The sequence below is a fragment of the Apus apus genome, chromosome 2 (genome assembly GCF_020740795.1).
Source record: "Apus apus isolate bApuApu2 chromosome 2, bApuApu2.pri.cur, whole genome shotgun sequence".
NCBI classification, from domain to species: Eukaryota; Metazoa; Chordata; class Aves; order Apodiformes; family Apodidae; genus Apus; species Apus apus.
Window position 1 is genome coordinate 24,347,925 of NC_067283.1, and position 16,941 is coordinate 24,364,865.

The following is a 16,941-nucleotide window of genomic DNA, read 5'->3' on the forward strand; positions in this document are numbered from 1 at the left end:
GTCCCTGGAAAGGAAGAGCTAAAAATTAAACACTACATACAATACTACTTGTTCATCTGCTGTCAGAAGGCAGACATCTCTTAAAATACTTTTATTCTCGCGTTGCTGATTTTCTGCTTTGTCCCGCTGCCCAGTCTCGGAGTGTGTTCATGGGTTGCCCGGGACACCTCAGAGCCAGCCGCCCCCCCAGGCACCCGGCCCGTGCAAAGAAGCGAGCTGCAGGGCTGTGACCAGACTGCACCCTCCTCCAGCAGAGAAAACGCAGCAGGATGCAAGGCGAGTGGGAACGTGAACATTTCACTGTCAGCATTAAAGCAGATCTGCTGTGACCTGGCGAAGCCGGTAAGCCGCTGGGGCAGGTACACCGCTTGCAAAGCATGACAGCAGCACTTCAAGCACACACGGCTGACCAGAACAGTTACATTCAGACAATTAAAATGACATACTGGCTTATGTACTTGGAAGACTGGGGCTGTAATTTCCATTTTTATTTCCTTCTGTTGCAGGTAGTTGTGTAAAAGTCAAAAAAGGTATCACACAGGACAGAGTGTTTATGCTATGGTTCATTACAAATTGTTTTGTGAAAGCTGCAACACCACAACTTAAGAAGAAAACCCCAACAAAACCAAACACAAACCCCAAACCAAAGCCCTACTTTTCACTGCATCTTGCCTTATTTTAAGCTCGCTGACAAAAAACAGTGTCTGTAATTGGTAACATCAAGCCCTACGGTATCAAATATTTGATAAAAATATTCTTACTATGGTTTAGAGGAACATTGCTACAACTCAACGGTTGTATTTTCCCAGGAACTTGACTTGAAAAGTCAATTTTTCTGTGGAATGGCAATAAAATACCACCTTTCTCCCCCAGTTTTTAGTCACGGTTTGCAGACTAATAACACGTCTTACAGGTCTTGAAATTCTTGGCAATACAATATTTGAAACATCTGTACGCAACAGAGACTGTGTTCTAAATTAGCACCTGTGCAAGGAAAAAAGGGGTGAATCAGGAGTACAATCTATAGTTGACCATTGAGGATGGACGGGCAGTTCTCAAAGGCTAACAGGAGGCCCAGAAATGGGTACTTCAATGGAAGATACCATGAGAATTTCATGTAAAAACTAAAATCGAATGGTTGCTTGTGTTTTCTTGCGTGCACATTTAATTTACAAAAGCTTTTTTTTCAGCTCTTGAAGCAGCTAATTTGAAGTAAAACAGCTTTGTGATTTAGGTGAACAATCTGTAGCCCTCATGTACAAAAATATAAATACAAACTGTTTAAACAGTATCTTTAATGAGATTCTGGCAGTAGTTCTTTTATCTAACAAGACACATCACGTAACAGATCTGCCACTTAACTTGCTTAGAGTAAATCAGCTTCAATATGAAGCTGTTAAGGTTATCAAACCCCTGCTTTTTACATGCTAAGTATCTTCAGCAAGTGTGCACTTAAACACAGCAATGAACTTAACTATAAGAATAACTAAATACATACATGAAACTCTGCACATGGAACCTAATTCATAGAACTGGTTACAACAAGTGATTACCTGCATTTTGTTAATTTAAAAATGGTACGAATCATGCGAAACAATTCTGAAGATAATGCAAAGAAAGCTACCAGTGTTTGCAAGAAGTGTTCAATGAAACCAAAATGACATTAAATGAAATACGCGTATTTACTAGCAAAGATCCATCGCTGTTTCAACGAAGCAGAGGTAAAATCTTCAGGTTTGAATGTCAGTTATACTGCAAACTGTCATTGCTCTTGCTTAATGCAGAAGCACATGCTTAGAAGCCCAGAACTGCTTATTCAGAAAAGTCTGCTGACAACAGCTCTGGCTTCCCTAGAATCAGAGATGCTGCATGGATTAAATATAGCAGAGATTTGCAAGGATCAAAGGCAAAGGCACCCTATCCAGTTAGCCAGCATGGGAGCATTCCCTTTCTCGTAAGCATGAAGACGGTAATGGGGCAGATGATCAACATTTCTACAAAGGCAGCACTTTCAATGTTATCATTAATTTCCCGTTTTGGAAATGCCATTAGCAGATGCCAGCTTGCAATAGTTTATGTATAATATTAACCTGCAGGATGAACTTGGGATTTTATTTGTCCTGATTTACAAATAAAGACTATTACTAATGCTTTGAAAGACTACTTTTACTATCTAAAAATTTATCTCTTTATTTTCCAGTATTTTACACCTCAGCTGGACTACCATCTCGCATTGTTCCAAACATCTAACACTGCTTCACTGCTTACTGGAATTTTATAAAAGTTGTACCTCATGTATTAAGCAGCAGGCAAGAACAATGGTCTTTTCCAGCACAGCTGCATCTAGCTGGCTACTGAAAGATTAGGAGTATTTCTTAAGCACAGGAAAACTCATGCAGTTCGGTAAAGTTTGCTGTCATTTCACAGTTTAAGTTTCCTTTAGTCATTGCACTTCTGTTGATAGTCTTGTTTTTTGTAAATATTATTCTGAATCTGAATTTGAACCAGCAATCTTCTTTTTCTTCTTTTTTCCATGTTTCTTGTGCTTCTTTCTCTTTTTTGTTTTATCCTAAAAAAAAAAAAATAAGATGGAAGTTATTGCATGAGAAAATTGCCATCTATTAAATTCTGCTAATGCAAAATGAAAGCACAGAAAGGATATATTTACAAAGACGTTTCAAAATAAATGTCTGTAAAAGCCTATTGAGAAATCACAAAGAGAAAATTCATATTTTATCCAGTAATTTGCACTATTATGAGCAGTCTTCGATTTATCTCTGTCATGGTCTGGCTATTTCACAACTCATCACTGTCACTATTACATTTCCTAATCTTTCAAATGATTTTCAGTGCTTTATAGCTTTCTGAGGAAGTAATAAGGAAGTGCTTTGACAAGCAGTGACATCTTAAATATGTGGGAATAACAAGGATTTTTATAGATTTGAAAATAAGTGCTTGTATTTACTGTGTAAAATTAAACAGTTCAACTACACTTGGCTAGAACGCCCAGCACTTGTCCATTGTTTCAAGTAAAACAACTATGATATACATTGTAAATATGAATACACTCAATTGACACTACTGGATTCAGGCCTGAAGTTATTATCCTGATCACTGTAATACGGAAGCTAAGAGACACAACGTCATTTTTTTGCAAGCAAAATTTCAACTGGTATTCTTGAATAGGTGTGGCATTATGTAAACAAAATAATTTTGGTACAAAAGCTTTGTTTTGTAAGTACTTTGTAAATACTTAGTAAGCACTTACTACTTACACACAAAATTATTTTAAGAAAAAACCCAAAATTAGTCACTAGAAGTTTTATGGCAAACAGCTTATACAATTATGAAAAAAACAAGTTCCATGGAAAACAGGTATTAAGTATCACTGATACTCCTGTGCTTGCATATTTAGGTGAGTAATGTAAGCCCTCCCTTTGCCCTAACTCATTTAGACAACTGAGATGTCTAATTAGGAAGACTGTTGCTGACAGGGGAGATGGAAAGACACAAAGACATCTCAAGCAGGTATTTCAGATCTCAAAATCACTGTACTCCTAACTGTGGAGCCTCAGGGACACGGGATGGCTTTGGATTCTATATAAATCACTGCTGGACCTCCTTCTCGCTTTTACCAACAGAAACAAATCACCAAAATTGAGAAAAGTAACCGGTTGCTCAAAGCTTTTCATTTTGTTGGGGGAAGAATTACGTTAGTATAGAAGTTGCAGCAATTATGTCCTAAGGCTCTTTTCATGGTCTGGTACAGGGGGCTTACCAAGGAAGAATTTTACACAACACTAACAGACATCATGTCTGTGAGGCAAACTGCTCCCCTACCTGACACCATACAGATATTAGTAGTGCTAGTAGGTTGATACAGAGTAAAAAATATGCTACAGTAAGTGTTAAACTTACACAGATCTCAAATAATATATTATCTAGATGGGTAAAATAGTGACAAATTCTTCCTTGAATTCAACAATTGAAAAACTGACTTCAGCAGGTAAATAGAAAAATAATTGATTTAGATTCACAGGACAGCAGACTTTTGCTATAAAACACTTGTATTACTGAAAAATATGAAATTGGTAACTAACCAAGTAGAGAACATTTATATCCCAAAACTACAGAATGAGTAAAGAAGGATACTTGCTGTTTTATCTTTTTCCTCGCTGTTTTTCTTCTTTTTTGCTTGCACCTAAAAAGAGAAGTAACAGCAGAGCAGCTTTGGAAATGCTATTTTAGAAGTTTGAGCTTTTGTTGCATATAAATGAACGATGGCACAACAGTGGTAGAACATACTGAAAAATAACCCATGATGAAACACGGGTTATCTGGGTTAAATCCTAGAATACGCATTATCCTATCAACACCCAATTTGGGAACACACTACTTTTATACACAGCAGAACAAGAAAGATACAATGGTAAAATGACTAAGCTAGTAATGTGGCAAGAATTCTTAAGGAGAAAATGCAACACATTGGAATCTTTCCAAGGATTTGCAAGGGTGCAAATCCTCTAAGTAGATATACCACTAGGGTGAGACTAAGATTATTATGTCAAAAAAAAATTAATTAAATGGAAAAGGAAGGCAAAAATTCTTAGCCATCTTGGAATCTGCCAACCTATTCACAAACATCAGAGAGGAATCTTGTGAAGGACACCACACCAATCACTTTGCCTCATTTCACCAAGCTCTAAAATATCGATAAAAACTTTAAAACATTCAAGAAACTTAATTCAAAATGACCCAGAGGTGACAAGAGCTGCACTAAACAATTCTTACAGAAAGCTTTGATTAAAGAGAAAAATACAAACAACTTTGAACGAGCTGCACTCTTAAATTCAACTGTACAGAGCAGAACAGTGTCAAGAACATACTACATCTAAGCTAGTCCATTCATTCACTCATTGGAATCAGTAAGCTGAGAGCATTATAACATCTGAAACCGAGGTTTCACACAGACCTCCTCTGTCTGATCTGATTCTGACAAGGATTCTGATGATAAAGGTCCATCACCACGATCGGCTTTCTTCCTTTTCCTGCGGTGATTTTTGCCTTCCTACACAAAGTAACATATTTGTGAATAAAGTCAGACCTTTCAAATTTTATAAAACTTGTGCTTAAAACTTAGATTGAAATAGCATTTCTAAGTTGTGAAATATTTTTATATACTGTTGACACTAAACTAATCACTCATCATCAACAAATTACCCTACCAACTATAAAAATGCTTTAGTGGAAATAGTCTTTTTCTGTATGTTCCTTCATTTTGTTACCAAGACACACCGACTTCTAAAAGTGAAAGGAATAATACTGCAGTGTATGTACAGTTTCTTATTCAAAATAATACCACATGAAGGCGTAAGCACTTGAAAATAAGAATATTTCACCACTTTTAAATGCCACTGAGTAAGTGAAGATGTCTCAATATGCACATACCAACCCTGCAGCTTCAGACTCTAGCTTTGTTAATGAAGTCAAAAGCTCCCTCTGTATTTGTGTCCAACTAGGACAGACTGTCCCTGCCAGCTACACTTTAACACTTCATATAAAAATCTCAGTATATTTAAAGGACAGCCTCTTTTTAAAAATTATTTTTAACATTTTGATGCTGCATGAGATTGCTCTGATGAGCTGCTTCTCTCTGTGCCTCCCTTCCTTTGCTCTAGACCAGGCAAGGTATTCCTAAGACTGAAGCTACTTTCTTCCATTCAATTTCTAAGGCCAGACACTGAAAAAACCTTGCTAATCATCTTTTTGTAAGGTGGGATCACAGACCTCAGATGTGCTGTTTAGTCTATTTTACACACCTCAATCCTTTCCCAGAAGTACCCATGAAAAATAAACGATACAGCCCCTTTGACAGACAAGTCATGTTGAGACAGGGGAAGACCTCTAGTCCCCAGAATGCCCTTTGCTTTCAGATCTGTGAACTGTAGTGTTACAGCTTAACCAAGGGGCTATGGTAGACACGTGGCCTTTGAAGAGAAGCTACTCAAAAGAAGTTGGTGGGAAATGGAACCTATGTTAAATGGGATCAGGAGCAAGGTAAAAAAAAAAAAAATTCAACACATTTGACTTATGCAACGGAGAATTTGTACATCAAAGTAAATACTGTTGACTGGAGAAGTAAAGGCTGAGGTGATATGAAAGGTAACTGGAGAAAAAGGCCAGGATAGGCTGAAAGCATTGTTAGGTTATGTTTTTCTCTGCAGTTTTTCAAAGCCATCATAAGTACAGTATACATATTTATGACTACATTTAAGTGAATGTATCCTGTGCTCATTGCTCCTTAATTTACAGCAACAAGCTGGCATCCTACCAGGCATGCCACTGAAACACCATCACACATACTTGTAGCTCAAATTGACTGCTCAGGATAAAACCCAAAATATTAGAATGCAGCTGATCTACTAGAGTAGATTAGATACTTTTTTTCATTTACCTTCATAACAAGAACAGATACAGCAGTTTCCACTAGCAACAATTATTAAAACAGAAGTGGAACCCAACTAAAAGTCTACCTCAAACTGGGTGTACTGAACACCTTTCAACTGTGTAGTTTTGGACAGAAAATTTCCACAGGTGTAAACTGAGGCATTCAATATTAAAAAAAATCAACAATGCACAAACTTAACAAAATAAACCCCCCCAAAACCCCTAGAGTTCCATTATGCTGTAAAATTCAGTTCTAATGTATTTCAAGATTAAGAGTACCTTCTCTTTTTCATAATCTTCCTTTGACCTTTTCTTTTTTGTGCTGTCCTAAATAGAAAGAAAAACATGAGAAAATTATGTCAGGAAAAAGGTCAAAATCCCAAAAGCAGTCTAACCCATTGTCTTTTCTGTTCATTGAAGGTCTTCAAAGTTGTTCTTTCCACTTTGTAGCTAATAGGAAAAGTATGAAAAAGCTGTCATTTTGACACAGCCGCTGATTTCCTGAACCAGCAGTGTGAGAAGTACTTGCAGTACACAGGGAGCCTTTGTAAAGGATACCAGCTATCACTACTTTAACCTTATAACCTAACAACATAAAACAGTCTGGAGTCTTTATTCTCTGTCCATACCTATCTTGGCTGATTGGGCAGGGGTTAAGCAGGTATTTTCATGGCTTTCTGCCTTCCAATTTCAGCAGTAAGGATACCTCTATGTAGCAAGAGTTTTCAAACTCACGTTAGCATAAATTCATAGGCGAAGAGTGATTCATCACAATTTATACTATGCTGAATTAGGTATTACAGTGAAAGCCTGTGATAAAGTCTACATATAAAACCTTAATGACTTGCTGTTTTATTAATATTTAGGCAAGAAGTACTGTTGCTATCCACTGTAATGCAGAAAAATGCTAACAGAACAGAAAAATTTGCCTCATATGTCTTCCCCATTTTTTGTTCATTTAGTATGCCTGTGTATGTACTTTTGGACAAAGGACAAAGACACCCTCAATTCAATATGCATATGTCCACAGATATTTAGAAAGTTAATATTCTGGCCACTGATATCCTGCAATATCTCTATTTTCATAGGTAGTGTTCAGTTAAGTAGCACACTCACAAGAATTCCACAGAACATTTTGTTTTTTTAAGAGTTATTGTAGTATTAAAACTAAACATTTGAGCAGCAGAAAATATGCGTATATCTGAATTCAGAAAAATAACTAAAAAATGCTGGAATAAAGCGTGCTCATTTTCTAAAGCTCAAATTATTTCTGCCAGGCACTGTGGCCAGTGGAGGTAGATTCCTGATTGCACCTGCAAGTGCAGCTCAGCTACTTAAGAACGCACGAGTTTAAATTTGGAATATGAAAAAACAACAATATGCAGAAGTCAGAAGTGTTTGTCTTCATAACACAGATCAAGAAAACTTGCCAAGGGTAACACATCTTTATATTTACCTTGCTGTCTGACTCTGATTCAGAAGTTGAGCTTGTTGAAGATTTCCGTGAGGAGCGATACTTCTTTTTCCTTCTTTTCTTCCCTTGCTTTTTATCCTATTCACAAATATTGTAGGAAAAAAGAAAAATACAACCCTAAATTTATTCCCACTAGAATTAAAGACTTACAGTAAATATAAAAAAAAGGGAACACCAAATTCATACATGTTATCATGTTCTCTGGAGGAATAAAGTACACTATAATTGATTCTTTTAGCGCAGGACCTTCGTAACTCTTCTGCACTGAAAAAATGTAAACTGGTGAAAAATCCAGGTTATCTAGATTCTGTTTATTATTTAGATGTGTGCTGTAGAATCTGATTATCTGCAACAAAGATCTTTGCTAAAAAGTAAAAATGGTATGTTTGCGTTTTTATGATTACATGAGGAACTCTACTGAAAATCAAACAATTAAATGTTAAAACAGAAACGGATCTACTTCGCAAGCCAGCCACTAAAAATTCAATGTTCATATAGAAATTCTTGAACATGTACATAACTAAAATTCACAACTTTATTATATGTACCGCATGCATAAAAATTAAACATTTTATGCAAACCAAGCCCTCAAACAATATCGTAAAATATATTACCAAAATCTGTGTTAAATAAGCCTCATGAAAAAAATAATCTAATAAGGTAGTTCTTACCTCATCTTCTGAATCAGATGAACTGCTGGAAGAATCAGAGCTTGATGAAGAAGAGGAAGATGAAGACAACTTGACCAAACACAACAAAAAGTGAAGCTTGTGAGATGCAGAATTATGTCTGACAAATAGTCAAAAGTCCATCCAAACACTTCCTTTAAAACCTCTTAATTTGTACAGTATTATCTATGAAATTTAACTCCCAAGAAGGTGGTATTTTACATAGATTTTCTTAAATAAAATTGTAAAAAGTGACTTCTAACATTTTTCATTTCATAATATATATTTCATGCTCTTTTCCTCCCTTTAGGCAGAAGTAAAATTATCCTTGTAGAGCATGTGACCCACCCCTCTCAAATAAAAAGCAGATCATTTAACAGCTAGATTCAAAGTTACAGCTATACTCTCTCTTTCCAAGAGAACTTAAATGGCAAATAGTAACTACTTCAAAGGAAAGAAACTCAGAAAACTGAAAATTTTGCTCACCCTATTAGATTTCTTCTTTTCCTTTTTCTTTTTCTTAAAAATAGAATAAAACAAATGTTACTTTGGTATCATTGTCTTTTGTTGTGCATTTAGGTTTATGTACTTTGATGCTGGCTTTTAAAATGTATTTATGACATTCTGTATTGGCAGCATTGATCACAATCTCAGTTTCAAACACAGATTGTATAAGAGTAACTTACCTCCTTTTTTTTGGAGGAACTCTCGTTTCCACTCAGTAACTTCTCCCTATGTTTTTCCAGTTCTTTCTTCCAATTCTGAAAACAAAACGAAAGAGAAACATGACTTGAGCGTCAGCTTTTCTGAGATCTTGTCATCTACCTGACGTTATATAGTTTTCACAAAACCCACAGAAAATAAACAGCATATAATGTTAACCAGGGCTCTAATACACTTGATTTTACAGAAGACTAGTATCATTTGAAATACGATGTTCGTTCATACCACAATGTTCATGTTGTTTGGATTTAAGAGACTGTAATTTATTTTAAAGGTCATCTGTTGTGGTATTTTTAGTTTTGCATTAGAGTGTTCTTACTAGAGCACTTTAGAAAGCCAGGGCACTCTACCAGAAAAGCTGCTGGTTTGTCTTAGTTTTAAAGTCACCTGAACCAAAATTTCAAGACAAATTCTCCTGGCCCTTCTTCACTGTATGGGTGTCTCTAGTGTCTGTTCTGGGCCTTGTCAGTGTCAACAATAATTGGAATATTATTATACACATGTACATAGAAACACTTATTTTTGTTAGGCCAAGCACAGTGCACAGATAGAAGTCTCCTCTCATCCTTCCTTTTCAATCCTTCACAAGCTCTCTAAGCCTACTTAAAATCTTCCTTTTGAGAACTCTGAAACATCAAACCCACTCCCATCAGAGTGAAAGGCTGCTGGCTTCAATCTGCACGATTCCTGCTTCCTGTGCCAGACACATCTTATTGCTCCCTTGTGCAACTATTATTCTGATCCTCCCTTTCCTCACAATGAAGCTGTATTGGTATTATACTGGCAGAGCAATGATAATCTATACGTTGTGCTGAAGGGACAGAAATATCAGGAATTAAGTAAGATTACACCTTGCAATGCAATATGATATAGGGATGCCCAAGTCAGCATACTCTGAATTAGCTGCTTAGAGACATGGCAGATTAGCCAGGATACACTGATGTGTGCCATGTGTTTTCATGGTCTGAGGCAGCATCTACACAGTATGGCACTGGGTTATCTACTTTGATATACCAGCTACCCAGAGCCACCTGAGGGGTTTCTAACAACAGCCCATGCTTTATCAGGCAGGCATTCTGTTTAAATTATTTTAAGACTGTGCTAGTGTTATGTCTTAAACAAAAAAGATGCATCATTTTACTGACACATCTGTCAGTAAAACAGGAGAGATAACACCTCATTCAGAGACTCAAAATCTTTACAGCTACCCAGAGATTTGTTCTCAGGAGCCTTAGGAAGAACTCATGGCCATTTAGTGATTCCTTGCATCCAGTCCTACCCTTCTGCCACGCTGAAAGGCTGCTTTCTTCTATCCATGTCAGTTTCAATTATTTCACAATAAAGCAAAGACAGAAGTAGGAAAGGAATACGATTAAATACTAAACCAAACTTACCAAGCTAAAATTCACAGAGCACAGAACAACAGATCCTCTCAGAAAAGCATCCCATCACCCTCTGAATGCTAGTGCAACTTCTTAGGCAAAAAGGTATAGCAAGAGCAGAGGTACTACACACTTCCAGTAACAAAGAAGGAGCAGAATCTACTTCAATCAGAAGCTCACACACAACGATGAAGACTACTGCTTGAAGCTTACCCCAAGATACCAGCACCCAAGAAGGAACAGTTAAATGTATCGTATACTAATTCTGCCTACATAACAGGAGTTAGACGTGCTGATCCCCACTGGGTACTGAAAACAAGCATCAGAATGGCTGCATTTCTAGTAGGGAACCAGCATGGAATGTAATCAGCTTAGGAGGAGAGAGGAAGTGCCTTACTGCCCTATCTGAATATTGGAAGGCCATTCTTTGTGCCTTCTCCCATACCAGTAACACATGTATATTCCTTGCCAAAGATGTCTGTTTCCAGTAATACACCTCTTTCCAATATATCTGGATTACATGACCTTAAACAAGTGAAGATGAGCACAAGATACTGTAGTTTATCATACTGGAAAATGCACAGGTTTAATTTATTAGTATAAACATACATTTGTGAACTATACTTATGTTCATGGAAAGTTGAGCAGCAATTGTCAAAAGCTTTTATGTAGTGTTTCTCTGAATGGAAAGTAGCTCTTCACTGGTTAGGCAGGTAATCTTAACACCCAACACAAAAAAACAGAACATTTACTCCTGAAAAGCATTAGTGAAATGAAATGTTAGGGGTAATTGCTGCTGATAACGATAATGGAGAAAAAGTATAATCTAAGAAGAATCAAGTATTAAAATATTAATAACAGTACCAACCTCGTTCATCCTTTCTTCAAATTCAGCCAGAGCCCTGGATCCTTTCTTTTTCTTCTCTAGTTGCTCTTTCACTTCTTCCCTATATAAAAAGATCATAATTTTCACAGTTAAAAACACCTCCTTCAGTGTCTAACTTTTCATAGCGTTTTTTGAAGTTTAGCCTTGGCTGAACTTCCAACAGAAAGAAGAATGAGAATATCTTAGATGTTATGCATATGGTGACCTAACCCTAAGAACTAAAGTATGGTAGCTAAATAAGTCTGAAAGACCTAAAGCTAACTTAGCAATTAGGGACATTGTTCTCTAATGTCTTATGAGAAGAGGTAAAACTGACTGAATGTAAAGTTATTTGCTGATAGTATATAAAAGTGATTATTTTGTTGGCTAGGATAAACTGTGTTCTGAGACTATAACAGCAAAATGTTTATCTACAGATTACTTTAAAATTGAGATTTATCTGCAGAGTTTACGTATCCAGATGTGGGAAAGAGGCAAAATGATAAATGCTTACCTGTTCTGAGAAACTGTTGCCAAAATATTTAAAGACAAATGAGAAACATGCATTTCAAAATGAAATACTATTGGTTCTAGAAGAGGATACTGAATACAGATTTAGAAAAGAACACTTTGGCAAGAGACAGAGAATCTTATGAAATACATTAATGTGTATTCTGGGGGGGAGGGAGATACCAGTGTCATCTTATCAAGAGGAAACGTTTTACTCAAAAGGTCAGACAAGTATTGCCACTTACCATGTTGGTCTTGGCCTGTTCAAGTAGTCTTGTATTGTTGGTCCTGAAGTTTGGGCAGGACCTCGTGCTCTGGCCATAGCTATGGGATTCATATAAGCCTTGAATATGAAACAACAAAAAGAAATACAATTCATCAGCTGTCCTATCATACCAAAATCTATCTTTCTTTTTCTTCACAGAAATGGTTCTTACTCACTGAAAAAGAATTCTAATTTGTTTCTATCACTATAAAATATTTAACTAAGCCAAGTTGATTCACTCTGGCAGAAAGACTCAGGTAACTGATTTCACTTTGAGTTATACTGGTCAGAAAGAACTCATCCACAAGACACCATGCTCCTTACAATAAATCCCCATCTCAAGCAATGATTTTCCAAACTGAGTACAGTATCACAATTGCTGAAATGCTGTTCCCTGGGATATGGAAAACGTAATTAAATTTCAGCTCTTACTCTCTAGGATAACTTATCTTAAGCCTTTAGTGTTCTGCTCAAAATCTATGCTAGCAGACTCAAAAAATTCTGCATAAAAGGTACTTGCTGTACCATCAAAAAAAGCAAGTGGTGGTGCTCTGCTGCAATGATGCATGTAGAAAATCTTGTGACTTTAGGCTACTTTAAGAAGGGAAAAATTAAAAAAAAATAAAATATATATATAGAATCCCCAAACCCCAATGTTACAAGGTATTCCAGTTTTCAAACCCATGCATCCTCTCCCTCTTCAATCTAAAAATGTAATAGATTATAAAAGATTAATTAAAAACTTAGAATCCATAATCCACCTCAGCAATAAATGGAAAACCTTTAAATTAGCAAGCAATTTTCCAATGTATTTTTAATGTAAATAATATTTTGCTCATGCAAAAGGGAGGAGTATGCCCCCCCTTACACCACAGGATTTTACCACCACACCATCCTAACACTTCACAATTTACTTATGCAAAACATAGCACACACTGTTCTTACTGTCCACAATCTGGAAATGTGGAAAAAATTAAAACTGTCAGAACAACAACTAGCTTTGGTTGCTCAATGTGAGATAATGTTTTTATGAGTACATTTTTTTACGAGTCAAAGTAAAGACTGAACCATATGTACAGCTCTTCCATGTCCAACACTGCTTTTTATCAGAGCATAAAGTAAGTATTCAGAAATCACCAAACACAGCAAGTGAGCATTTGTGAAAGCTGTCAAAAGCAGCAGCTGCTGCCTTCCCTCTAGTTCTCCCCATGGCAGAAGCAGTGGCCACAGCAATGCTGAGCTTCTGGACTGGACCACAGGCAGGCTGGTGGCCTTCAGCTCTTGGGGCTACATTTAGTCCTGCTCTGAGCTCTGCCTGGGATGGGGAAGCAGGCTGGAGGGAAGCACTCCGCAAACTGAGTTTGGCTCGTGGTCCATCAGGTGGTCCACACAGAAACAATCCAAGGACTCTTTCAAGTGGACCATTTTCTGACTCAAGTTGACTCTGCAACTCTAAGGGTGACACTTGCTGCCCTTTCTTGGGGCTCTGCTTTGTTGCCTTAATTCACACAAAAAGGCTAAGTAATATGGGCAAGTAAGCAATAAGGCATGCCAACTTTAGTTTAATCTCAGTTTGGCATCTTTCATAGCCAGCTGGATGCATGCACTCGAGTAGTTACAGCACTTGAAAGTACGCATTCACATTAGTATCTCCAGCATTTTATTGTATTTCAAATCCTCAAAACAGTAAAAATTTTGCATTTGAATTCAGCTTTGAGTGCAAAAGAATTGCAGGAAAGCAGTATCTGAACACTGTTTCCATTAAACAAAGTTAATTTCTCCACTAGAGAAGACAACACAAACGTAACTCACAATTTGGCTTACTCCAGTGAACAAAGTGAGTCAACTCTTCTTGGTCACCATTCAAGAACTTGTATCTGAAAGCTCTAGCTTCTTAAACAATTATTATTCCTAAAACCAAGGTTTCTTGATGCTCCAAAATAAAAATTAGCTACTTTCCTCCCCAAGCTAATCCAAAACGATCACCCCACTGCCCCCCAACAGAACTCTCTACCTGTAGAAGAGGCTACAGCTCTCAAGTGTTCTACTTCCTCAAGCTGACCCCAGATAACTAGCAAGGAAGCTTCTCCTTTCTTTATTCAGTGGCTTTACTTTTAACTTTCCAGCACCAAGCACATAATGACTGAATACTGCTCTATATTCCACAATTGGGAAATTTATGTCTTGAAACACGCTCTTACAATATCAAACAGGTTTATTTATAAGGAATTACTATGCCAATAAACATTTCTTAGAAGTATTTACACTATTTTGCCAAACTGCTTGTCCCTGGCCAGAAAGCACAGCAATGTACTCTCAATAAAGGAAGTGCTTGTCTGAACATCCATTTTCTTCTTTTGGCAGTTTGTTCAAGCAGTTATTAAAAGATATTTGTTGCACAGCTTTCATGCTCATGAATGGCATAAGGCATCTTCAGTCAGCTAGGGTTCTCTGGGCAAGCAACACAAACTGTTACTGGCTTTTAAGTATCATGCAGACCTGAAAAAGAAGTATTTATTTCCCAACTCCAAACAGTCAAAACAATGGTGTATTTAAGAAGGGAGATGGGAAAGCAGTCACAAGTGGAAAGCTCTATGATCACAGAAGAGAAGCAAAGAGTCCTGTGTTATAACTTGTCTTTACTAGTAGCCATCATGGCACGATGAACGTATATATATATACACAAGCATAAAGATTTGCTGGCATTGAGAGGTGCATCCTAACTGTTGTATTAAGTGAAAATTAAGAAAAAATAGACAGATTTGGGTGTACCCAAGCACACCCAAAACCATTACAAAAGGGAAATACATTTCAAGCACAGGCTGAGCCTTGCAGTCTAACACTTTCAGCTCTTTCTCAGTAGACTCTACTTCACTGAGGGACCAAAACAACACTCAAAGGCACTCAGCTCTCTGTGTGTATAATATGTATGTTCATCGTGTCCATTACATGATATTCTATCAAGGGAAGCAAAGACATATTTGCCTCACGTATCTGAGTACAAACTCACACCATATACCAGAAAGGGAGAAAATGAAAGTCTTATGACTTGTTTTTAATCATAAAACTCATAATTGTAAATTTACAATGCCTAAGTGAAACATGAGCATAAGGTGAATGGCTAATCGGTACGAAAAAGTTTACAGAAAAATACGAAGGGGCACGAATGTGGTAACAGTATAAACAAAATTAGGCTTTGCCATCAGGTGTGTAGAAACACATTTTTGGCCTTCTGACCACTGGTCCCGAGACAGCAGAGCGCTGTACAAAGCCAGCACTGCTCAGGTACAGCTGAACGCGAAGTTTAAGGACACACGGCTCAGGGACAACCACAGCTACTTCAGCCAATGCTGCAGCTCCCGCTGGGAACGCTTTATTTGTGTCAAGGACCAGGCCAGCATCTCCACCACCCTCACTTCGCAGGTCGCACGGCCAGCATCAGTCACCACCGCTGCCAGGTTTGAGAAGGCAACCAGAGGTGCCGCCACGGGCCGCGCCCGCCCGCGGTGCGGGGCCCGGGCTGCCGGGGCCCCGCGGCCTGGGGCGTCCCGCACCGCCTGTGCTGCCCCGGGGCGGCCGGGCCCCAGCCCCGGCGCCGCGCAACCAGCCCCCCCGGCGCTGCCGCCCGCAGGCCCGGCAGCCCGGGCCCCTCTGCTCCGCGGCCGAGGGGCGCCAGACCCCGCTGCCCGCCCCTCTCCCCCCGCGGGGGCCGGAGAGGCCCGCCGAGGCAGCGGCGCGGCTTCCCGAGCTGCGGCAATGCCCAGCTCCCCGCAGCCGGGCCCGCCCGACGGATTCCAGCGCAAGCCGCCGCGCCGGCCCGGCCCCCGCCGCCGCCTGCCCTTGTGACTCACCACCCGGTTGTCCCGCTTCCCCATGGTGCCGCCGAAACCCCGCGCCGCCGCCCGCCGCCACACGGGCCCAGGCCCGGGCCCGCTCCCCGCGCCCGGGAGCCGCGCGCAGCCGCCCCGGCCCTGCTCGGCCCCGGCAGCTCCGGCTGCGGCAGCGGCGAGGGCGGCGGCCACGCAGCGCCCCCTGCTGGCGCCGCGGGGCCAGCGCGGCCCGCACCGCCCCCCGGGCCCTGGGCGGGGCGAGGCCGCGCGGCGGGAGGCGGGAGAGCGGCCGGAAGGGGAGGGGCGGCGGGGGCGGGCAGGGCTGGTCCCGTCCCGTCCCGTCCCGTCCCGTCCCGTCCCGCCGGCGGGGAGGTGGCGCTGGGCTGGCCTTGGGGAGCGGGGCGAGCTGCGAGAGGAGAAATAAAGGGTGAAAAGTGTGTTCGCATGGCGGGACACAGAGCCCGGCGGCCCCGTCGGTGCTAAACATCCCAGGAGAGGGGGAAGTTTTACTGTGACGGCTTTTTATCTTTTGTCTAGTCGCCGGTGGAGCTGCAGTGTTGCCTTTTTCCTTCAGTAGTCTAAGGGAAACAGCAGCCTGTCCTGCCATGGAGATCATTGAAACGGGGCTCTTATTTGGGGGAGAAAAATAAAAAAAGTAAACCAAAAGTCCCTATTCCTCTCTCGTTAGCTCCCTGCAGTGCAAAATAAGGAACATTATAATATTGGTTAGGTTAATACTGCATTAGGTTAATGCATCTGATAAAAGAAACCCAGGAC

General features: G+C 39.6%; 1 protein-coding gene across 4 annotated transcripts; it reads right to left on the bottom strand.

The window, feature by feature from the left end:
- Positions 1 to 473: 473 nt before the first annotated feature.
- On the bottom strand, positions 474 to 16,369 carry FAM133B (family with sequence similarity 133 member B). Of its 4 annotated transcripts, none has more exons than XM_051611194.1 (11): positions 16,186 to 16,366; positions 12,315 to 12,412; positions 11,563 to 11,641; positions 9,276 to 9,350; positions 9,076 to 9,108; positions 8,593 to 8,661; positions 7,904 to 7,999; positions 6,727 to 6,774; positions 4,973 to 5,068; positions 4,157 to 4,201; positions 474 to 2,569 (listed from the first exon to the last, which is right to left on the bottom strand). In XM_051611194.1, the coding sequence occupies exons 1-11, from the start codon at positions 16,207 to 16,209 to the stop codon at positions 2,483 to 2,485; spliced, it is 750 nt and encodes a 249-aa protein (XP_051467154.1). In that variant the 5' UTR covers positions 16,210 to 16,366; the 3' UTR covers positions 474 to 2,482. The 4 variants fall into 4 exon arrangements, with proteins under 4 accessions (XP_051467154.1, XP_051467155.1, XP_051467156.1 ...); XM_051611195.1 differs by lacking the exon at positions 16,186 to 16,366 and adding an exon at positions 14,147 to 15,116; XM_051611196.1 differs by lacking the exon at positions 4,973 to 5,068 and having other exon boundaries at positions 16,186 to 16,367.
- Between the last annotated feature and the right edge of the window lie 572 nt (positions 16,370 to 16,941).